We start from the raw sequence: 25,539 nt of genomic DNA on the forward strand, positions 1-25,539 counted from the left end.
ATATTAATATAAATCTTTCTGTAGCAGATTGTAGGTTTTTAGGGTGTCAGCCGGAGTTTAGTCTCACAATCTTGTGCACACAAGATAGTTAGTTAGGTTAAGTGAAGTTAGTTAAGTACATACTTACAGTATGCCCAGTGCCTGGGCAGCGAGCAGACAGCCATATTTGACCATTTAGCTGCAGCACAGTCAAACTTTATTTAACATTAGTTTTCAATTGTGAATTAGAAAATGGTCGGGGGGCCACTCTGCACCCTATCGTTGGCCGCATCTGGCCCCCGGGCCGCAAGTTGAGTATCACTGATCTAGACCATTGTCCAAAATGTCTGTGAAGATTCTCCAGAGAGACTTGGAGGACATAAGTCGATACATTTGATTACTATTGAAATGGCGACACTGGCAAAGCAACAGACTATTATTGGATGCTGGGCATTTTGATTCAGCCATTAATGCAGTCAGGCAAGAATGTACATCTCAAATGGCAGCATCTGCTGGTGTTCCTTCTCTCTTCCACAGGTCAGAGCAGCATCTGCACGGTGTTTTCTGTTGGTGTTCCTTCTCTCTTCCACAGGTCAGAGCAGCATCTGCACGGTGTTTTCTGCTGGTGTTCCTTCTCTTGTTCGCAGGTCAGAGCAGCATCTGCACGGTGTTTTCTGCTGGTGTTCCTTCTCTCTTCCACAGGTCAGAGCAGCATCTGCACAGTGTTTTCTGCTCTTCTCGTCCGCAGGTCAGAGCAGCTTCTCCTGCACAGTCCTACTGCATCCAGTGCCTGGCTCTCCAGGAGAGGCTGTGTCCCAGGACTCCAGCTTTAAGGTCAGATAGCCTCTGGCTTTTCCCTGCCACAGGTCACATGACTTGAACACACACAGTAACCATCAAGGCTCTTAGATAGACTGTGGATCATCACAGTGTTCAAACTGTGTAAGAGGAGCTTGTTCAGGATTCCTATGCATGTCTGGAAAGTCTGGAAAAGTAGTCTTGAATAGTTTGGGAATTTGAGAACATGTCTGGAGAAGTATGGAAAATATTGTGGTTCAGGTCCAATACATAATTCTAGCTTTTTTGTTGTTGTAGACCAACTTTGAGTCAATCGTTTGTGTTGATGTGAAGAATAATGTTCAGATAGAGGGCAGCTGTCAGCATGCATTATGTAAAAAGGGAGTCCCGGACACTGTCCAAACCTGCAATAAAGATTGATTCTGTGACGTTTCGGTCTGTGACCTTAAAAAAAAAACCTGAACACTTTGTCCTTGTCCCGCGCACCTGCCCCGCGCACCCCCCTGCCCCGCGCACCTGCCCCGGCAAAGAGTTCTCCTTCTAAAGCATTATATGAAATACCCTGCACCAAAATCACATCCGGTCAAGAACATAGACCGGATCTGGAAAAATATGGAGTTTTAACATTTAAAGCATGTAGGAACTAGGGGTGCTCCGATCCGGCTAAGCCACGATCCGATCCGATTCCGATTCCTGGGGTCACGATCCGATTCCAGAATCGATTCTCGATTCCAACGATTCTCGATTCCAACGATTCTCGATTCCAACGATTCTCGATTCCAACGATTCTCGATTCCAGAATCTAGAATCGATTCTCAATTATGTAGTTTTATATTGCAATAACACACAAAGGTAAATCTAAGACAAAAAATGACAAATGTATTAATGCTGAACTTCAAATTCAACTTCTGACGTATTGCAGTCAGGGCCTAAATTCATTTTGCAAACTAGGGGGGAATTCCCCCCTTATGTTCTTCAGATAAGATGGATTTATAGGCTGGGGGGAATCTGTAGACTTTGAAAAGGATTTATAGATTTTGGGGGGAATACATTAACCAGAGTTCTTAAGTGCAAGAGGTGGTAGCACCGTGGCAGTACAGTACACAAATGACATGAACATTTGGACACTTATTCAGCCGGTATCTTGCATGTTGCCTTCATGTGCACTGTAAAAAAAAAAAAAAATTACAATACAAAGATGAATCGGTTCTTGGGAGTTTGGAATCGATCCAAGAATCGTGGCATTAAGAATCGCGATCCTTTCAGAATCGATTTTTTGGAGCACCCCTAGTAGGAACCCTGCCAATCATCTCACATATTCTGATATTTGTGGCTGTGAGGAACAATCTTCATCTATACAGTGATATTAGCCTTTTTCACTTCCCACCCAATTCACCCATTTTGTGTCTAAAAGGCAGGAAGTAACACAGGTGCAAGCAAGACATTAACAAGGGCCCTGACGCTGGATCACCTAAATGAATTGGAAGTTGGAAACCCTCATTAATGTCTTGCTTGCACCTGTCTGTGTTACTTCCTGTCTTTTGGACAAAAATGGGTGAATTGGGTGAGAAGTGAAAAAGGCGAATTACCTAGTTAGCAGGGCAAGATGTCTATCTGTGTAAATCATATCAAACACCAGACAACAAGATGTCTATCTGTGTAAATCATATCAAACACCAGACAAAATCGGTAACACTTTACAATACTGGTGCAAACATGTGCATGAATGCATGCTTAACTCATGATGAATTAAGCCATTAATTGATGCTTACCGCATCATCAACTAATGAAAGGTATGTTTGATGAACACACCGAGTCATATATGAATTACTATTAATTAAGTAGGCTATGCCTATATCATCATAGTTAATTCCTCATCAACACATACATCAACACACTGTGTTCAGTAATACCGTAATTCATGTGTTAATTACCACTATTAATGTCACTTTTCCCCAACCAATCTGCATTTTCCTTCCTTCTTAGCTATGTTTTATTCCTGCTGTAATTTGCCCTGTTTTTAATATGTAGGCTATATGTTCTTATTACGTGAAACTGTTTTTATATGCACTGTAAGGCGACCTTGGGTGTTCTGAAAGGCGCCTCCAAATAAAATTTATTATTATTATTATTACTATCGACATCCAGCTCCCTGCAATCGGAACTTTAGCGTTACCAGACCCCAATGCCGATAGCCCACATCAGAACCAGCTGAGCGAGGCGGTGTGCAGCGTGTCAGGGACCGGCTGGATCTAACCTCTCCCAGCCATTACCTCGTTCATCATGGGCATTCCTTCCTCTTCGAAGCTTGGTCCACTGCAGGGACACAGAACATGTGGCCGGTGTTTTGTGCCTATCTTACCGGGTGTCTAAATGCACGACCCAGCAGGCTAGCCACCCCCTACCACTACCCAGGCTAAGAGCCTCTCTCCCGGCCCGACACCCAGGGCAGCCCCCCTACTACCATGGGTAAACCCAGCCCCACGTGACCTGCTCTCAGACCTGTTGACTAGTGAGCAGGGTCTGTCTGAGAGCAGGTCACTGGGGGCTGGGTTTACCCAGGCTACCACCACCCAACCCCTACCCGCCCTGCCCCTCACCTTGCCTGGGTCCCACACCTCCGGCCGAGAGCCCTTCAGAACCTCTTAGACGGGGACGGCTATTTCAGCAGCTGTAGCTATCATTCCGATGTTGCTGCTCTGATATAGGCTATGCGTGTAGTAGCCCGCCTTGGTAGCCCCGAACCAGACCAACTCCAACACATTCTCTGACGTTGTATCCACTGTGCATCTCCAACAGACATCAAACACTGGATGTATGTCTTGCAGGCTCTATATGCCAAGAACCACATATATATGTATGAGTTAACACGTTCACTGCCAACGACGTGTTAACACGTTTTCAGAATCCAGCTGTTGACTGCCAACGACGTGTTAACACGTAAAAAAAAAATTGATTTTTTTTTTTTGACGGTGGGATGTGCATCTAACCCTTTTACATCTCTTATATAAGTATTGGACGTGTACAACGTGTACAACCCATTCCACCGACCCACTAAGTGGCGACAAGGAAGGAGGAAGGCAAGCAAAAAGCAGTGTGACGAAGCCATTCTCATGAAAATGGATTGGCGAAAACGCTTTCGTTTTCGCGCTGATTGCTGGCAGTGCGGGATTGCAAATTTGCATAATAGATCACGGATGGAACACACTTTGAAACACGCAGCATAAATATGACCAGAATCGCAAAAGCTTGATCAAAGCTCTCAACCAAAACTCCAAGAAGCGAGCGGGTCCAACCAGACTTCCTCAAAGAGCGGCCGCTCAGACAGGCACAGCCGCACAGCAGCTGCAAAGCAGTGAGACTGGTGACAAGCTTGTGACACGGCCGCTGGCTGCAGCCAAGAGGAACGCCCACGGAGGGAGGAGTTGGAAGCAGAGGGGAGTTTCCTGCTGTTATGGAGGAAATTACTGTTCAAAACTATTGTTTAGGTCTTACTGATGCCAAAAATTAATGGTTAAAGTGACTGTTCTATCGAATTTCACAAAAAGCCGTTTATCTCTGAATAATTTTTCTGACGCTGAAACCATGCTGTATTCAACTGCTAATGCTTACATAACTACTAACTCTACAAACTAACTCTTTTAGACAGAGAAAGCACACATTCTATTAGTTGTTTTGAGATATTGTGTGTTCACAAAATCTTAGCAGAAAAGAATCCTCGGCTCTTGTAAAATGAGCCAGAATCCTCAAAAAAAAAACTGGCAGAACCTACCTACAGCATTGAAAAAAGGGCTGGCAGTCAATGTGTTAAGTGTTGTGCCTCACAAGTGCCTATATCATTATGTATGAATTAATAGTTATGTGCCACAGATAGTAAAGTCACGACATACTTAAGTATGAATTAATTGTTATGTGCCACAGATAGTAAAGTCACGACATACTTATGTATTAATTAATTGTTATGTGCCACAGATAGTAAAGTCACAACATACTTATGTATTAATTAATAGTTTTGTGCCACATATTGTAAAGTCACGACATAATGATATCCTCACAAATCATTAGCTAATGTAGATGGATGCTGATCATGAAATCACTTTTATACAGTATAGCAACACAATTGCATGCATTCCAGTCATGAGAACAATTCAAAATATATAGGTAATCAGTGAAGACCATCATTGGAGTTATAAAAGCACATTTATTTATCAAGTTTGTGAACATGTCCCATTCTGCCCTGGAGCAAGGACTCGCTCTCCAGTGCCCCTTGTCTGTATCAGCTGGGGGGAAACAGTCTGGCCTCTCCCCTCTCCTCCCCACGGCCCACGTTGCTCGATCTCTCCAGCGGGTCCAACTCCAACTTCCAGCTCTCGTCCTTTTTCACTTGTGTTGCTCTTCACTTCCCGAACCAACGTGACTGTAGCGACAGGTCTCCACCATGCAGGCACACAACAAACAAGCTAGCTAAGCCACAAGCTAGCTAAATTGCTAAAGCTAAATTGCTACAGCTAGCTACCTGAAACTCTAACAAACCCGTTCGTTCCTCTTGCGATTGGTATCCATTCGACACTGCCACCACCACTGTGACCGACTCTTAGGCTTTGCAGTTTGTACTCTTCGTAGAATAAGAACACGGAGGCTGCTGTTGATATTTGCAAAACGACCACCACCTTGTGCAAACCAGCTAGCGTTAGTTGCTCTCGACCACGAGAATAAGTGTCAAGAAGACATGGCACACAAACAATTACTTCCGTTGCCTCAGCCTGCCATCAAAAATAAAAGCACGCAGAGCTCAGTACTGCGTAGCTGGTTACAACATGAATTTCGACTTTTATTCTGAAAGTCTTGGCCGGAAACAATATGTTTTCTCGTGGCTACCTTGACAGTGGCCCAGTAAAATCCCAAAGATACATGCAGCGGATGCCAGATTGGGTAAACCCATGGGCAAGCCTCTTTTAGGCTACTGTCAATTTGAGTTTACCCGTGAGCACCAAGCATCAATCACTCGATCAGCCTGAGCCACGAGAGGAACCTCCATAAAATAGCTTAGCCTACACTACTACACTAGTAACAAGTAATCAGAATGATAGCCTACTGATAGTATCATAGACTACAGCACAGCTGCTGAAATCGCCGTAGCCGGCCGGCCGGGGCACGCACTGAGCCCAGTTCGCCCATAAACACACGCTTCCCAGTCATACATATAGTGCCAGTGTCCCCGCCAGGCCACCACCACTGACAAACTACCGTAAACAGCAGAGGCGACTCCGCTGCACCCCGAACGCCTCTCTTTCCAGCCAGCTAGGCACCGGTCAAACAAAGAGAACTCTCTTTCCCCAAAGTCAAGTATGTTTCCCCTGAGATGTCGCTCGGACATAGCCTGGTAAACCAGCCCGTCATGTGAACTCACATTTCATTTGGAAATGAAATGTGAGTTCACGTGACGGGCTGGTTTACCAGGCTAGCTCGGACAAGGAGGAGCGTGGCTAGCGCATCCCGTCTTCGTTATGCAACGGGGGAAACTCAATCGATTTCCCGGTTGCAGGCGACTGGATGGGTGGTGGTAGTAGGGGGGCTGCCCTGGGTGTCGGGCCGGGAGAGAGGCTCTTAGACTGGGTAGTGGTAGGGGGTCGTGCATGGCCCATTTCCACCGCTGGTATCAACGCGGTAGACACCCGGTAAGATAGGCACAAAACACCGGCCACATGTTCTGTGTCTCTGCAGTGGACCAAGCTTCGAAGAGGAAGGAATGCCCATGATGAACGAGCTAATGGCTGGGACAGGTTAGATCCAGCCGGTCCCTGACACGCTGCACACCGCCTCGCTCAGCTGGTTCTGATGTGGGCTATCGGCATTGCGGTCTGGTAACGCTAAAGTTCCGATTGCAGGGAGCTGGATGTCGATAGTAATAATAATAATAATACATTTTATTTGGAGGCGCCTTTCAGAACACCCAAGGTCGCCTTACAGTGCATATAAAAACAGTTTCACGTAATAAGAACATATACATATTAAAAACAGGGCAAATTACAGCAGGAATAAAACATAGCTAAGAAGGAAGGAAAATGCAGATTGGTTGGGGAAAAGTGACATTAATAGTGGTAATTAACACATGAATTACGGTATTATTGAACACAGTGTGTTGATGTATGTGTTGATGAGGAATTAACTATGATGATATAGGCATAGCCTACTTAATTAATAGTAATTCATATATGACTCGGTGTGTTCATCAAACATACCTTTCATTAGTTGATGATGCGGTAAGCATCAATTAATGGTTTAATTCATCATGAGTTAAGCATGCATTCATGCACATGTTTGCACCAGTATTGTAAAGTGTTACCACAAAATCTTCTAAACAAATGAAGGTGTGGAAAAAGTCTGGACATGTTGGAAGATGTGCAGGAAGCTAAGAGCAGCTTGTTGTTTGGCTCTGCAGCAGCCGTCCCTGGATGTGAGTGTGAGTGTGGCTGAGCCCCTGCTGCCCCCCGGCCGGCTGGCAGCCTCCAACCTGCTGAAGGTGAGGGTGGAGACGACCTACGCCGTGCCCGAGGCCTGGAGCCTGCCATCCACACCTGGGCCACCAGCCGCCACTTTCATCACCGCTCTGCAGCTCCCACTGACTGCCAAGGTGAGCCTTCACTGAGCAGGTGAACTGAGGCTGCTGTGTCTGCTTTTAGCCTTTTTCCATTAATACAACACCTCCAGTGACAAACAGCCTCCTGCAATGCATCATGGCATAGTGATAGTATGATCATATTATCATTAATGCAACACCTCCAGTGACAAACAGCCTCCTGCAATGCATCATGGCATAGTGATAGTATGATCATATTATTTGATGATAGCTAGTGCATCAGGCCATGGTCACACTCATCTGTCGTGTCTGTCTGTCTCCGTTCATTTCTCGGTTCATATCGATTAATTTCCAGTCTATTTTTATTGGAAAAATAGACTCTGGGACAACCCTACCTTTTTTCCCACCTTCCTGTACAGTGCGCCTCTCCTGCCACCGTCACTTCCTTTTCCTTCCTTTTCCTTCCTTTTCTGCGTCCATGCTCCACTGTTTACAGTCTAAATAGCAACTTGCGCCACGACTTTCCAGTAATTTTCCACTGTTGTTATAAGGCGAGTTGACGTCTTCTATGCAGTTTTAACGTTATTAGTGAATAGCTGAAATAGCCACCGTCACTTCCTTTTCCGCATCCTTTTCAAATAAGGTTGTACATTGATTTCCCTGTTGTGCTGCTGTGTTTGGTCATTAAATAAATGGAGAGAGAGAGTCCTCCAATATACTGTATATCTCGGTTCAGTCTTTGTTTTTGTATATGTGAATGTTCATAATTAAAGGCCAATTCCTTCGGTTCTAGGGATGTCGACGGTTAACCGTTAACCGGTTAACTGCCGAGAACGTCTTTGGTCGGTTAAGCATGTCAGTTAAACGGTCAATTTCCATGTTAATTTGCATATAACAGTGTTGCCAATGTGGCGATTCCCCCCCCCTCCTTCGTGGTCAGCAATGTAACATAAGTATATTAAACGATGGGGCAAGTATTAATCAAGCTAGATTTGGAAATAAACACATGGTTCATGTTGATTTTATCTACCCGATGTCTGATCAAACGCATTCCGCAGCGAAGCACACACACAGCTGAACACCTGCTGCAGTCACAGTGAAGTGAGCGCACTGACTGCCCCACCCCTCTGCTGCTCCTGTCTGAGCACACAGCTCAGATGTGCTCTGTGACCATTTCAGAAGGATTAACACACCCAGCGAAACAATCAGCTCATACATGTTCTATAGTTTTGTTAACTCCGTGTGTGCTGTCATTAACCTACTTTTCCTTCACTGTCTCATTCGGTCTACTGTAACTTTCTCCCTCCCTTCGCAGTGCATGTTCATCATGCACACGCATGCATACGCGCGCACTCAATGATGAAACAGTCGTTTTTACCGTGTTACAAAAATGACATGAAGCGGTCGAATTGACGATTGAAAAGTATCAATTAACGTTAACGTTACTGTCCAACACATGGCAGTTCGGATAAATTGTTTCACAAGAGACTGCTGCGGAGTGCGGACTCGTTTTTATAATGTTGTGGAGCCCTGCAGACAGAGAGCACAGCCCTCGTCGCGTCGCGTGTGTGAAGAGAGAGAGAGAACGGGTGAGACAGAAGCAAACTATTTTTTGCAGATCTCAAAAGCAGGTAAACCACTGTGGGATTAGTGAGACTATTGCTAAAAGAGAAGATACTGTAGTGATGCGCACTTTGTCAGTGCGCCCTCGCCTGCAGCCTGGGCTGTCGTCCGCTCAAACATTACTTCACGGGGCGGCTGCGTGTCAATTGACGTGTCCTTAATATGCAAAGCGTGCAGCTCTAAGCAGTATAGCCTATCGGAGGAATGTTTTTGTTTAGATGGCTGGAGGGTTCAACTTGTCTTCTCGTTTTGTTAATGTGTTTTTTTCTGCTTGTAGATGTAAAAATAAACGCTTTCTAATGAAAAAAAATCAAGCATTTGTTGTGGTAATGGTTTAATGGAGCACAGACAGTAAAATAGCGCATTTTAATCTTCTCGGTTAACCGACAGTTGTCGGCTAATGAGTGTCGGTTGTCGGTCAAGAAAAATTATGATTTTCGACATCCCTAGTCGGTTCTGGCGAGAAATAAATGTGCACAAAGTGTTTTTTATTGGCAATGAGTGAATGCAACTTGACGTAACTTAAAAATGGCGACCAGGGGCGTTTCTCTCCGACCAGCCATTCAGAAGATACATGGAAATACCTCAGTTTCGAAGGGGTTAGCATTTCCCGCCACAGCTAGAGGATGTGACGTCTGCGCGCATTCATGAGCTTGCCTCTTGTCCTAGACAGGAAATGGCTAAAGTAGCTTTTAACGTTACGTTCGTCGCTAGCTGCTAGCAAAAGGAAACAACACAGACTCCAGAAAAAGTCCACACTAAATAAATAAATAAATATTTATCTAATGAAGCGCGTCTGGCCAGACAGCAGCAATGTGACCGACATCGGGGGGAAACTAGAGTCAGGACTGTGTTTTCGGTTCATGAAGGAAACTTGCTGCTTGTAGCTACTGTAATGTGGTTTTGACCAGATAACGTTAGCTGCTTGCTAATGGATTTTCAAGATTCAAGATTTTTACTGTCACTCCGTAGTACAAGTATCTGACCACCTGGTCAGAAACTCTGCTAACATTACCGTCTTGTGTGAAGTAATGCAACCCTAACGTTACTACCGTTATGCTTATGGTCATGGAACATTATTGTTTGACTGCAGTTAGCTGCGGTGGTGAGTGCCTATTAGAACCATAACGTTAGCTTGATGCTATACGCGGCTAACTAATAGATTTAGCTATATTTATAGAAATTACCACCAGCCCCACTAATAACGTTACTGTCTTGTGTTGATAATGAATCTAACAGTCGGAAATATGCCTAACGTTAGCCTACTGTCTGTTATGCTTACGGTACATTGTTTGACTGTTCAGTTTGGTCAACTCCAGGCATTACACGGTACCGTACATACAGGGGGAGCAGGCTATTTCCTGGCTTGTGCTAACATGAGTATCCACTTCCCCGCAACCAGCAGGCTCTGGCTGCAGTGGGACTGCACATAGTTAACGTTAGCTTGATGTTAATCGCGGCTAACTAATATTAATTTACATTTATAGAAATTACCACCAGCCCCACTAATAACGTTACCGTCTTGTGTGGATAATGAATTTAACAGTCGTAAATATGCCTAACGTTACTGTTATGCTTATGAAACATTGTTTGATTGTTCAGTTTGGCCAACTCCAGGCATTACACGGTACCGTACATACAGGGGGAGCAGGCTATTTCCTGGCTTGTGCTAACATGAGTATCCACTTCCCCGCAGCCAACGCAAGCCAAAACACGGCCAAACATGCCACAATAACGTCCCCTAATTCATCCAGAATCCTTCCTGGGCATCTCGAGGCCGATAAATTGTCCAGGTTGCCGTTTTCAAGTGACTTTTATGAGTTAACGTTACAAAGCAACCAACAGCTCTGCTGTTGCCAGGCAACTGCTTGTGCGCGTACGAGTATGGTGCCCGCGCGTCAGCTCGTTCACACGCTGCCTGCAGTTACACTAACGGCCACCGGCGTCAGTAAGAGTGAGTATTGACGGAATGGGCCTTTAAGAGTGAGATAATTGACTGAATTCTGTATACAGAATATATAAGGAGAATTGTTTTGATCATTGTAAAGCCACAGCATAGTAATTAATGTGATGTGTGTAGTTCTTCATAGATCTAGCCACTTCATTTTGCTCTCAAAGTGCACCAGATTGATGCTTTACTTTAAAATGTACATGATTGTCTTCTGGGGGGGCATGCCCCCGGACCCCACTAGGGGGGCTGCGGACCACCTGCTAAATGTCCCCACCACTTTCCAAATCTAACCTACGCACTTGGCCAATATTAATTTTAACTAGGTGACTTCTAACTCCTGCTCCTCTAACTCCCATTTTATTTTATTTTTTTGTATGCCTACAAAGCAAATGTTACTTTGTACTTGAGTTTTCACTTGGAAATTATTTTTGGTATAGATGGGCCATTGTATTTAAGCAAGCAGTATTATGCAGAATATATACAGATCCTTTCCAAAAAATTAGAATATCGTTTTTTCCCATAATTCCTTTCAAAAAGTGAAACTTTCATAGATTATAGATTCATTACACACAAAATGAAATATTTCTAGCCTTTATTTGTTTCATTTTTCATAATTTTGGCCTACAGCTCCAGAAAACCCCCAAAACAGTATTTCAAGAAATTAGAATAGTGTGAAGAAAATCAGCAGTTACTTCTCAGTTATGACTGACTCCAGCCTCAGTCCACTCCCTCTGAATCTCCGCCAAATTTTTGAATCGTCTTTGCTTGACAATCCGCTGAAGCCCACGGTCATCCATGGTATTTCCATGATATTCTCATTTTTTGGAAAGGATCTGTACAGTAGGGAGACAATTATTTTTTCATCATTGTAAAGCCACAGCATAGTAAAGAGGATATTAATGTGATGTGTGTAGTTCTTCATAGATCTTTCATTTTGCTCTCAAAGTGCACCAGAATGATGCATTTTTATTTAAAACGTGCAACATTTTCTTCCGGGGGGGGCACAGCCCCCCCTGGACCCCCCTAGTGGGTGTGAGCCTCACACTGTGAGGTCCACCCACCACAATTTCTTCAAATCTTGTGGGAAACACGGGATTCAGTGCAGTGGTGGTGTGCCTACTGAAGAGGCAGGTGTCAGCACCACATCCTAAAGTGTCTTGAAGGCATTCAGCATCATCTACTTGATGACAGTGTTCCATGCTTCACTGTATTTAGATCATGATAGTTGTCCTCCTCCTCCAGAGAGACCAGGTGCTGCTGTTCTGTGACGGGGTGCTGAAGGCGGGGGGGCAGAGGGAGGCAGAGGGACGTCCCAGGAGGAGGCCGGGCATCCCAGGGGCCCGGCTGGCCCCGGGGGCTCACTTCCTGCCCCACACACACATACACACACTGCCCATTGAGCAGGAGGACGGGGAGCTGACCACCACTGAGGTACTGGAGCAGTAGCCTGGATAAAACAATCCTGATAACATGACACATTCTGTTTCTCTTCAAGGTTTCTTTATCGGTACCCGAAGGTCAAATAGTTGTGCAGACGGGAAGTTCAGCAGTCCAGAGTAAAAACAAGACATCACAACAATACGAATTCACAAGACATCAAGACAGACACTTTCAGACAAGCATCATTACAATATAAACAACAACAACAACAACACAACACTAAGATCTTATGTATCAGTCTGGACTTCAATCTGTCCACAGTGATTTCAGTGGGCGGGAGTACTTGCCTTGACAGACAACTCCTTCAGCCAATCAACGTCAGATCCAATCAAATCCAAATCCAGTCGGAAGAACGAGAGAGAAACTCTGCTGGTGCATACTCCTATTCTTGTTTACTTGTTGTTATTATTGCACTTATGTGTTTACTCTATGAATGTTAACGTTACCACTTGCTTCGGGAGCCGCAATTACTGTTTTGCCAGCAGCGTCCCAGATTGGCCAATTACGTTGTCAACTATGAGGCAGGTCCCTGATTGGCATTTCTGAAAATCTCAAATGCGTATTTTTGCCGAATCCACTTGCGTTGCCCAACTATTACATGGGCGTGAGTGAGACGTACCGGAGCGGGACCACATCTGCTGGACCTAAGTCACTCTGTATGAGTGTAAGAGTGTAAGCTATGCAATTTAAATGTAATGCTTGGAGCAAAATAACGTAACGTAATGTAATGTAAGGGAGCAGATACTCTTAGAAAGTGACTTATAATGTGTCTGCAGCGTTGCATAATATCAGCAGTTACTGCAGTTACCTGTATGTAGTAGCAGTAGCCTCTGGTCAACAGGGCCAATTCACATACTGACAGTGATATGTCAAGATACTGTATGTCACTGTGGAAAATCTCCAGTATAATTTGGGAGTGGTGGGGTAATCGAGGCATCGTCAGCAGCATGAGTATCAACAGATCAAAGACAAATTAAGTTGTCCCCGAGGGGAAATTTGTCATGGGCACGGTACACAGTTGCTTATAAAACATAAATCACACACATAGAAGCATTTGACACAGTGTTATGTTGTGTTATGGTTACTTCACATAAGAACCAAAAAAACATAACAAAGGGCCTTTGACAATGACAACATGGCGGCTTAACCAAGTAGGACCTTCAGAACTTAGAGTCTTGGACACACTGACACAGGGCTTTCACACCACAAGCAGCAATGGGCATATTTTGCACAAGGTATAGAGCCACTGACCTAAAACAAAATATGGACAGAGCTATCCCATTGATTTTGGGGTCCCGTTTTGAGTTGAAGTGGTGGCCGTCGCCATCTTGATTTTTCATCAGCAGAGTGGGAGGGGATGGGTTGAGTCCTTGCGCAGCTCACGTGAGATGGGGGTTTCCCAGAGCCACAGCTCCGCCTGCTATTGGTCCGTGATCGGCAAGCTGCTCACTGGACAAGCGACCCTTTTCTATCATCTGTTTTACTCCAAACGAGCAAGTTATAAAAAAGATTACACCCATACAGTTGTTATGAAAAGGTGAAATTAGCTATAGACTAAAATCATGTTAAGGACCAGGCTGTAAAGATGCTTAATCACTGTTACAAAGTGGAGCATTTTAACATGCGGGTGAACAGTACGACGGGACTTCTGAGCCCTGCCTCAAGTGGCCATTCGAGGAATTACAGCTTTCAGGGTTACTTCCTGGTCCTCGTGGGAAGACCTCATGTCTTGCCCGCACAAACTGGAATCTCAGTAGGCTTCATAAAGTTATTTCCTCATGCACCAGTGTCGGTGCAAAAATCGTTCGGCTCTAACTTTAACTCTAACTCGGGTAGGCATTTGTTTGGCTGTACGTCGGGCACGTGGTGGGATTAACGTGGGCAAATGACAGCTTTAGATTAGCTAACAAGCTAATGCTAAACTAATGATGTTAACTCATTGAGTGCCAAGGACGGACATGTTCGTCATTTCAAATAGTAACGTAGAGTGCCAAGGACGGACATGTTCGTCAATTGCGTTTTTTGACGGTGGGGCGTCGATCAAAGCCTTCTGCCTCTGATGTACAAATATTATAGCTATTGGATGTGTCTAACCTATTTTACAGAACCCTTAGGTGGCGACAGTGCTCTCCACATAACAGAAAGGCAAGGAAAAAACAAAGAAGAAGTCGTTATGGAAACGGAAATCGCATCGCATCCGTATGCATCGATATGCTGAAGCACGTTACTGCAGCTGTGCCTGCAGCAGCCAATCTGCTCCCACAATTGAGCCGGACAGCACATCCGCACATCCACACCGTGGAGTTGTTATTATTCTCAACTGGAAGCATCGTTGCCGGTGACAAACACACGCGGAACGCTGTAAAAAAGCAGGATGTCGATGTCCCTTCACTGTGCGCACAGCAAACTCAGCAGAGAGCCACCACAGACAGGAGGAGGAGTGTGCAGTTGAGGCGAGGCGGGGCGGGGCGGGGCGGGGGGGGGGGGGGGGGGGGGGGGATGGGGGCACGCAGAGCAGCGCGCAGCAGCGCGCAACACCCAGACAGACCCAGGCAGCAGGACAGGATTGACAAACGCAAGCCAGAATATCCGATGCCCACCAGCAGCAAACCAAGACCAGCAAGAAGCTGCAACCAGCAGCGCACGCAGGGGCCAGCGCTGCTGGTTGTAGCTAAAAAATATTATTCTGCCAAACAGAATTCCCTGGCCTTCACTGTTTTATTGAAGGAAATTATTTTTGAGGTGTGACTACATTAGAAAAGATTAGCTTCAGAGTCAGTGATGTGCTTGAAATGTTTAATTTCACAAAAGGCCAATTATCTCAGCTTCTAGAAAAAAATTGCTGTTTTTGGATGAATCAAGCTATCTTCTCCGGCTCATAACTAAAGAACGGAAAATGGGATCAATAAACTTTTTTTTGCAGATGATAGAATAGAGTCTCATCGTTCTTTGTGCGTGTTCAGTGTTTACATAGTAATATCACACAATATTCTGTGGGCCTCGAGAAATCACTGAAAACGCTCTGAAACTCTGGCACTGGGAGCATCCGTTCTCCAAAAGTGGCTGGCACTCAATGAGTTAACAGGCATTATAGAAATTAAAATGCTAAGCTACTGATGTTATCAGGCATGATAGACATTAATATGAATCAGGCTTAGGGGTTAGGGTTAGACCCCATTGTGGACCCTCGTTACCTCGAATCTGGTGTAAACGGCATATCTTCATTGCTTTCATAGTCAGACATGTTTAGTATGTTTTAGCAGCCTGTTTACAGAGAGCGCTGTGTCTGAAACACCTGTACACAGCGCTATAGTGACCACCACGCATGCAGTGCGGAGCCAGAAAGTAGTGCCAATAATTAGCACGGTCTGATCAACAGCAAGACTGCGGTTTTATTGTTGAAATGAGATGTCATAACACATGCATGCTTTCTTTAGGAGTCAAACTTGATAACTCCGTGACCCTAGAATGTCCTCCAGGACTAGTTTTTCTCCACTCAGATCAAGCTAGAGCTCCGCCCACGGGACTCATGGATCAGCAAGTCAGCTCCCCAGACACTCTACAGCTGGTATGGAGTTCATCCAACTTTATGTCCAATAATCCGCACTATCCCTTTAAAGTTGAATATAGTTGAACTTTGGGTGCAAATATCAAGCTGGTGTGAAACTGGTGAAATATCAAGGTGCTGCTCGTCACTTTTAGCTGCAGCTCTTTAGGAGAGTGCCGAGTCCTTTATTCAAAACAGTGGCTTTGCTCTTAGTCAATACTGCGAATGCACGCTTGGTGGGAAGGCCCTTTTCACAGCAAGCATTTTGAGGTGGTAAAGCAGGAAGTAAAGAAGGTATAACCAATACCATTAACGAGGGCCCTGGCACTGGAACACCTAAATGGAATGGAACCATCATTAATGGTATTGGTTACACGTACTTTACTTCCTGCTTTACCACCTCAAAACGGTTGCTGTGAAAAAGGGTCTATACTATCTGTAAGTACAAAAAGTCATGAACGCCATCCACTTGGTAAAGAGAAAAACACAGCATTCTGACGTACTTTTCATGTTGTAACTGCAGGACCGGGCGTTTCGTGACGAGGCAGAAACCCTGAAGAAGAGGGTGAGCTGGGACACCGAGAGATGCTGCTTCCTGGATGCAGGAGGAGCAGCCAGGTCACTCACACACACACACACACACACACACATACACACACACACACACACACACACACACACACACACACACACACACACACACACACACACACACACACACACACACACACACACACACACACATATATACACACACACACACACACACACTCTCACACACACACACACACACACACACACACACACACACACACACACACACACACACACATATACACACACTAAAGCGGCCTTCAGATGATAAGCGATTCTCTCACTGCCAGATAGAGCGGAGAAAGGTCAGCGGTAAGTAGGTCAAAGTTTAAACAATTTGAACTTTGACCTCAGCGCACGGTGGCAAATTCGAGCGGTGCGCGACGCCAAGGGTACACTGCCGCATAGAGGAGGCATGGCTCTCCTCATAGAAAACAACGGCAGAGCGGGCACAGAACTGTCTTACCGCAGATCATGTGTGGTGTGTTAACTCACACACTGCATCAACAAATGCTCAAAAAACAATGGAGATGCTTGTGGATTACAGGAGGCACAAAGCCCCACCTTCCCCCATCACCCTGGGTGACTCCCCAGTCAACACCTTCCGCTTCCTGAGGACCATCATCAGCCAGGACCTAAAATGGGAGCTGAACATCAGAGCTCTCACCAAGAAGGCACAGCAGAGTGCCAAAGCCAAAGGCCACGATGGTGCACTTCTACACTTCCATCGTTGAGTCCATCCTCACCTCCTCCATCACCGTTTGGTATGCTGCTGCCACTCTCAAAGACATCAACAGACTTCAGCGCATCATCCGCTGCGCTGAGAGGATAATCGGATGCAACCTGCCATCCCTCCAGGATCTGCATGCAGCCAGGACACTGAAGCGGTCTCGCAAGATCATGGCTGACCCCTCCCACCCTGGCCACAAACTCTTTAAGACACTCCCCCACGGCAAGAGACTGAGGTCTGCCAAGACCAGAACCACCCGCCACAAGACCAGCTTCTTCCCAACTGCCATCAGCCTCACCAACAAGGCCCGGAAACCCCTTCCGCCAAGGTCCTCACCAACAACCCCCCCGCCACACACGCAAACTCACTACCTCCTCCTAAACTCAACTGAACTCCCCTCCCCCCATAAAACTGGAACTCATACTGTATCTAATTTAATGCCTGTCTAACTGGGACTGTAAATTCATGTAAATTCCCTGCACATTAATGCCTATTTAACTAGCCTGTAAATTTCATGTACATTCAAACTCTTATTTAACTCTGACTGTAAATTCATCTAAATCCACTGCCTATTTAACGTCTATTTAACTCAGTCTGTAAATCTCATGTAAATCCAACGTAAATTCATATTTATCATCCACAGAACACTTCACCACTCATGTACATATTGTATATATTGACTCGATTTGATTTGATTTGATTGCACTTGCAACTTTGTGATTGTCTTTAGTTATCTTCCTACTTCTTATCTCTGTATATTGATGTGACCGCTACGCTGCATACAGACACTAAGACAAATTCCTCGTATGTAACTTGCATACTGTGGCAATAAAAGTGATTCTGATTCTGATTCTGAACTCACACAGACAAACACACTCTCTGGGTTACATGTGTGATCGGGTGTGGCTGCTATTGTTTTCAACTTATATGTGTGCGTGCGTGCGTGTGATCAAGGCAAAATGTGGTCCTAGAATCACACTTCTCCCAAAAACGGGCAAAGACAGACAAAAATGTGACTCATATAGGCCCCTCAGTCTCCTTAATGCAGACTATAAGATTTTATCCAAATTAATAGCGCTCAGGCTGGAAAACATTATTCCAAAGGTGATTCATGCGGACCAGACAGGGTTTATTAAAAACAGACATGGAGCGGATAATGTACGGAGACTACTACATATACTGGACACGGCTCAAGAGAAGGAAAAATCCATGCTGATTATATCTATGGATGCCAATAAGGCATTTGATAGGATTGAACCAAGCTTTCTTTTTAGAACACTTGAGGCTATGGACTTTGGGGAGAAATTCATTCAGTTTTATCAGGACACTTTTTAATGCACCAAAAGCTAATATCTTGACAAACGACGTTCTATCCAACACTTTCACCTTATCCAGAGGCTGCCGGCAAGGCTGCCCAAGCTCTCCCTTCCTCTTTGCACTTGCCATCGAACCATTAGCCATTGCTATCCGATCAAACCCCTCCATTGCTGGAATTAAATTTGGTACGAGTGAACACAAACTTTCCCTTTACGCTGACGATCTCCTGTTATATATAGCTGACCCGCCCTCATCAGTATCCCCATTAATGCAATGTCTGAAAAAGTACAGTGCGGTTTCGGGATACAAATTAAATTACACTAAAAGCGAGGTTCTTCCCCTAAATATACACGATGGCAATATCAAATCCCTTACTAATCCACTGAAATGGTGCACTAATGGTTTTAAATATTTGGGTATTCACATAGACAAGTCAAACAGACAGATGTTTAAAAATAATTTTACAAAAATATTAGAACAAACCAAAACGGATCTCCAAAGATGGATGGATCTCCCATTATCTTTAATTGGCAGAATCAATACTATCAAAATGAATATTCTCCCTAAGTTTATTTATTTATTTCAGTGTATCCCTCTTAAAATTCCCAAGAGTTTCTTTAAAGAACTCAATAAAGCAATGAACCCCTTTTTATGGCAAAAAAAAACACCCTAGGGTTAAATTCGTGTCTTTACAGGCCCCATATTCAAAGGGCAGACTCAAACTACCAAATTTTAGAAACTACTATCTTGCTTCCCAATTCTGATCACTGTGGATTTGGCTCCATTCAGAAACCAGCGAGGTTAGATGGGTCTCAATAGAACAACATGAGATGAAGACCACTCCTTTAAAGGTAGTCCCATTCATGGGTACAAAAAAATACTTAACTACATTTACAAAGAACCCTATAATACTAAATACATTTGATGCTTGGCGCGAATCCCACCTACTTTTAGATTTGAATGTTCTGTTTCTCAGGAAGACTCCTCTAATGGATAATCCTACTCTATCAAACCACATTGCTGATGCAACATTACGAAAGTGGACAGACCAAAATATCCGAACAGTTGATGATTTATATATCAATGATACATATGCTAATTTCCAACAACTAACTGAAAAGTTCAAACTTCCTGCACACAACTTTTTTAAGTACTTACAGATCAGACAATGGATTAAAGAAAAATCCAGAAACAATTTCCCAGATATCCCGAAAGAATCTCCATTTGAGACATATATATGTGATAGATTATGTAAAACCACGAGGGGTCTAACGTCCATTATATATGGTATAATTAATAACAAACTACCTGACTATGATAAAACATCCACAAAAGGAAAATGGGAAACAGATCTAGATTGCACTTATGATGAGGTAGATTGGGGCTTTTTATTGGAGCAGGCTCAGATTCTATTAATTTCCACAAAACACAGGCAAATTCAATTTAATATACTCCATAGGACATTTTACACACCCTACAGATTACACAAAATGGATAGCAATATTTCCCCCATGTGCCCGAGATGTAAAGTTACAGAAGGAGACCTCCTACACATGCTTTGGAGCTGCCCTGTGATTGAAGAGTTTTGGAAGTACGTTATTACATTAACTTCAGAGATAGTAGGCTCTCAAATTGGACAGGACCCAAAATTATGGATATTGGGGGACATGAGCTCTGCTGAAGTGAACCAGTACAAGAAATACTTTATCCTACTTGCTAGTACTGCAGTTAAAAAATGCATACTGATCAACTGGAAATCACAAGTATCTCCATCACAGAGACACTGGATTAACGAGCTCGTGTCTTACTGTACTCCAGAGAAGATATTGTATAATGTAAGAAAGAAACCTGCAACCTTCCAGAAAATTTGGGGGCCCTTTATCGATATGCTACTGTCTCTAAGAACAGGTGACCATAGCTAATTAGCATCTCTACCTGGACCAAACCTAATTTTAGTGAATGCTAGAAAATGTTTGTATGTACGTATGTATGTATGTATGTATGTATGTATGTATGTATGTATGTATGTATGTATGTATGTAGAGATCCATGCAAGGGAGATGGGTGGGGGGAGGGATGGGGTTGGGATTTATTTGTTTATTTTGTTTTGTCTTGTTTTATTTTACGCAATGTGCGTGTGCTCAAGCAGAGATGTTTATGGATCTGTAATATTGTCAACGAATGAGCAACTGTATGAAAAATAAAATAAATCTTGAAAAAAAAAAATGTGGTCCTAGAGACACCTATTGTAGCGGGAACTACCACAGAAGCTGTTCCTCGTAGCCTACTGGTGTTTATATGTCTGTCTGTCTGTGGGTAGATTTTGTGTACGTGCTAGCGTTGAAATTGTGCAAGATGTGTGAGGTTATTCTTACGGTCTAGTTCACATTAAAATGAAGGCCGAGTTCGAAAATGGACATGATCTGAGCAGGGACCCCAAGTACAGTACATTGCATTCAGTGGGGATTTTCCTTCTGAACTGAAAAACGCTGTGAACAACAAACCACAACAGTCGAACATTTTTAGCTCATGGAAGGTAGGATTTGGAAAGCGGGATTTTACTCAGGGCCTGAATTCTGGGTCCTGTATCTTCTAAAGTCTGTTTAATGTGTAACTCAAACACCTCGCCGGGTACAATAAGACAAGATGGAACTTTGATAACCGGATACATACAGCAAAGAAAAAAAACGAATATAAAGAGCAAATGTGGGTGTCCTGTAAAACGCAATCCAACAACCGACAATTACAATGCTGGAACGTCTGTTGAATCACAGTGTTTATGCACAATGTGGAAAATATGAGACAACAAGAAAATACAGAGACAGAACAGAAAACATTAAAAGTGTATTAAATGTGAAAATGTGTGAATGAGCTGAAAGGCAGGTTGTGGTTTCAGCCTGTGCCGGAGGAGATCATGATGTCATGATCATGATGTCATGATTATGATGATGTAAATCAGATTTTGGTTTCAGCCTGTGCCGGAGGATTGGTGAGAGCAGACTGTGGCCGGTGGAGATCATGATGTCATCAGCTCAGGTGGCCAAGGGAGGAAGGATGGGCAAGCCGGTGAGTGAATGAATGAATGAATGAATATTTTATTTTCGTGTCAGGACAATTACATGACCCATCCCACATGGGATTATCAGACACATCAACATTCAATATTTAACAAAACATAACATTCCGGTATGTTACCCAACCAGAAGCTTCCAGTGCAGCCCAAATTAGAGAGTATATATACATGCAGACATAATATGCCTATACTGTACATATACATACATATACATATACATTCATACATACCTGCACATAGAATACGAAAATAAAAACAAACAACAAAAAAATAAAATATAATTTATCAGTTATACGTCAACCTTCTCCTCCTGTGAGACTATTCATATGGTGAAATACTCCCCCCCCCTCACCTATAAGCGTGTAAGATGTGTTCTCCATGTCTAATGACAGAAATATGGATTATATCTCAATCATTTTAGTCCATTGATCCAAACATAATGATGGATGTTATACTGCTCAGTAAGATAAATGGATCATATCAGTCTTCTATCAGCAGGTTAGTGTCCCAAGTTCCTTTTAAAGGTCCCACATTATAAAAAAAATTCTGATTTTGTTTTCAAATATACGACAGCTCAGGGTAAGAATAATAACGTCCTTCATGTGGTTCCACAGATAAATGTAGTTTAGTTCAAAGTTGAATTCAATGAGTTACAGTAAGCTGAGGAATGTGAAGACTAAGGCCAAATCTCAAACCAGTCCCTTCCCACTGCCACTTCACTACCAAGCGTCACTCCAAATCAAGTTCAAGTCCAGACACACAGAGGCCATTTTCAGCTGCTCTTTTTGGTGTCCTGCACGGTTAGCTCTAATCGGCCGATTTGACGATTCGGCCAATTCGACATGTTGAGAGAAATCACTCTGATTGGCTGGTGGTCAGCAAAGCAAATCAGTGCACGAGAAGAAAGGGCATGCACAAACAACTCAACTTAATCTCATCTGATCATTCCAATACACAAATATTTTCCCAATGACGTGGCCTTCATCCCTCCCTGTATGATTACACCGGTTTAGTTTTGTTCAACAAGCAAAAGAGCAGGAAAGGGCACCAACACCAACGACACCAGTGCCGTTTGCAACATTTTCTCCATTAGAAGTAGCTATATTACAAAACCATCTAAGTGGAGAGTGAGAGTGGTGTGAAAATGGTAGCTAAACGCTGCTGTTTCATGTATCTCATTTGTATATCAGCAGTCCTAGGTTTCACGCAAGCGCAGAATGTACGTGCTAGTTGACCGTCAGCTGTAGTCTTTGCCAAACCTAAATACCTTAAATTATGTTTATTTACCTGCATCCTATAATAAGAATGCAAAGTATTGGCAATTAATTGGCCCTAATTGCCTAATTAAAGTCACCAGCAGGGGTGCTCTTTACACTTCCTGACAGATTCAGCCCGATTGCTAAGGATGGGACCGATCCAATATCAATCAATCAATCAATCAATCAGTTTAATACATGTCCCAGAAGGGCACTTTGGTTCACATCAGACAGTAGTGGAAATTACAACATCATTACTAATTTGATAGTAGTAATAAAGGCACACTTCAGAATTGAGATACATTATTACTAGTTTGAAAAAGTAATAAGGCACACTTCAATATTATACAATACATAAACATTTGTTGCATTATGTACAGATTCCAAAAGACCATCTGCTGCCCTATCGGTATCCGATCCAGTTTTTACATGGCTCGCGCTGAATGAGCCCAAGCAAATGCACTGGTTGCATTTGCGTTGCGTTGCAGCTGTTCTCCGGTTTTCCTCCGTGCTCTGTGCTGCCCCAACACTAACCGGCTGCGTGTAGAGCACGTCACGGCTCTGCTCCGCCAGACAGCAGAGTGACGAGACCGACAGGTTCTCACGGTAAAATCGAGCGAGACAATTTGTATGTTGGATAAATACAACAACAAACAGGCAGAAGATCATTGTTCCCAACTGGAGAAGCAGAGGAGGGGTGGGCTTGCTTGGTGTTGTCCTTGTAAAAAGGATGTGTTGTGTCATATATTATTTTGTGGTTTTCCACTTCAATTATGAACTTTTCCTCATACATGTTTGTCCTCTGGCTTGATATTGAATGCTGTAAACACCTCTGCCCTGTTGATTTCATGCCTGGCTCCGCCCAACTTGCTGCGGCTTTGCTCCGTCATCCGTGAAAAATAGAAGCCTTGCGTATCTTTTTCGGAGAGCTCCGGATCGTCGGAGCTGGGACGGAGTAGACACGCAACGCAGCGAGTGTCTCATTTCGGCTTGCGTCGTCTGTCTCAAGGCTGCTGCTTTCAACGGAGCGTCCACCCCTCGGAACGACAGCTTACAAACATTATACGTTGCTGTCTTGCTTTTTGGTGTTTGGAGAGTACATTCCAGAAGCAGAACAAACTTCCACCAGACAACACAAAGGCCAAAGGGATACCGTGAAGCTGTCCGTGTTGCCCTGGCTGTTTGCGTTTGCTCTCTCTCTCTCTCTCTCTCTCTCTCGCCCTCTCTGATGTCAGCATCAGGTCATAGCAGTATGGTAACGTTAATGCCGGTAGCCTCACATACTGTACATAGTGACACAGTCGTGGTTGTACTCATTTGCACAAAATATTTCAGTAAAAATAAAGACACACAAGACATATCTTGGCAAATAAATGTATATTTGTTACTTTTCACAAATCAATTTGTTTTGGAAATATCTAAAGACCCAATTGTTATTGTGGGATATTATGACCCAGGTACCTAACAGCTAATGTAATGAAAGAATAGATTACAAAACACTAAGTAATGTATCTTAGTAGGAGCCAGCTACAGGCAGAGGGCCCTTATTTAAAGCAGCAATGCCTAAATAGTGCTGATTTGATTTATAAGTATCCTCATTTGCCTTGTATATTTTTCTTCATTTTGTTTTTTGCAAGTTGTATTTTTCTTTAATTTTTTCTTCAATTGGCCAAATTAATTTTTGTCTGTACTGTATAGTCAAGAAAAAAGTTGCGATGATATCAGAATAATATCGATATTGGCAGATATCCAAATTCAGATATCGGATTGGATCGGAACTGAAAAAAAGTGGATCAGTGCATCTCACAATTGCCCAATTGCGCATGCTCACAACCAGTGATGTCACCCGAGCAACTGTGATGTCATTCGTGATGGGCAGTTGTGATGTCACTCAAGCAACTGTGATGTCATATAATTAATTACCTAATGATCGCCCTAATTACCTCATGATGTGATGTCACTCAACTCAAGCAGTGTTGTGCATGATAGCGCTAATAGAGCGCTGCTCTCTGAGCAAGCTTATTATTTTCATGAGCGGTGAGCTGAGCACAGCTTTTTGCAAATCCATACGCTCACACCTGGGGGGGGTGAACGGCCCTCTTATCATTCTTTTTCTCGCCTTCTTCTCACCTCGATAATTGCCCAGTAGGTGTCCCACAAGGATCAATACTTGGGCCTTTACTTTTCTCCATGTATATTAATGATCTGCCTGATGTATGTCCTGATTTAAATGTTCAAATGTATGCTGCTGATGCAGTTATCTTTGTACATGGTAAGAGGACCGAGCTAATTTCATCTAGCCTCACACGTGCCCTAGAGAAGACACAGCTCTGGTTAAACGACTAGGGCTTGGTTAAAAAAATCGATTCTCCGATTTTGAATCGATTTTTATTTTAATCCTTTGATATCGATTAATATGTCCAGAGATCGATTTTTTTAGTTTTAGTTTTTCAAATAAACATAGGCTATAATATTATAGGCTGTGTGTGGTAGTTGAAACATAGTTTCAAGTAGACGTTTATTTATGTTTGTAGTTGAAACAAAAACATAAATACTGTAGGCTACATAAATGGAAATATTTGATCATTAATATCTACTTTTAGAAATTATATAGGCTGAAATCAAATCACTGTGCATAATTGTGAAAGTGT

The 25,539-nt window shown here is 43.5% G+C and overlaps 1 protein-coding gene across 1 annotated transcript in view; it reads left to right on the plus strand.

The window, feature by feature from the left end:
* LOC310789804 (cilia- and flagella-associated protein 70-like) overlaps positions 1–25,539 on the plus strand; it is a gene marked incomplete at its 5' end in the record, with an annotated part of 125,897 nt that overhangs the window by 12,153 nt on the left and 88,205 nt on the right. The window contains 5 exons of the mRNA XM_083651483.1: positions 728–813; positions 7,220–7,411; positions 12,174–12,362; positions 16,442–16,536; positions 21,532–21,625. Of these exons, the coding sequence (XP_083507609.1) occupies positions 728–813; positions 7,220–7,411; positions 12,174–12,362; positions 16,442–16,536; positions 21,532–21,625 (656 nt within the window). The remainder of the gene's footprint in view (positions 1–727; positions 814–7,219; positions 7,412–12,173; positions 12,363–16,441; positions 16,537–21,531; positions 21,626–25,539) is intronic.

Source organism: Poromitra crassiceps (assembly GCF_964638095.1).
Source record: "Poromitra crassiceps genome assembly, chromosome: 1".
Taxonomy (NCBI): domain Eukaryota; kingdom Metazoa; phylum Chordata; class Actinopteri; order Beryciformes; family Melamphaidae; genus Poromitra; species Poromitra crassiceps.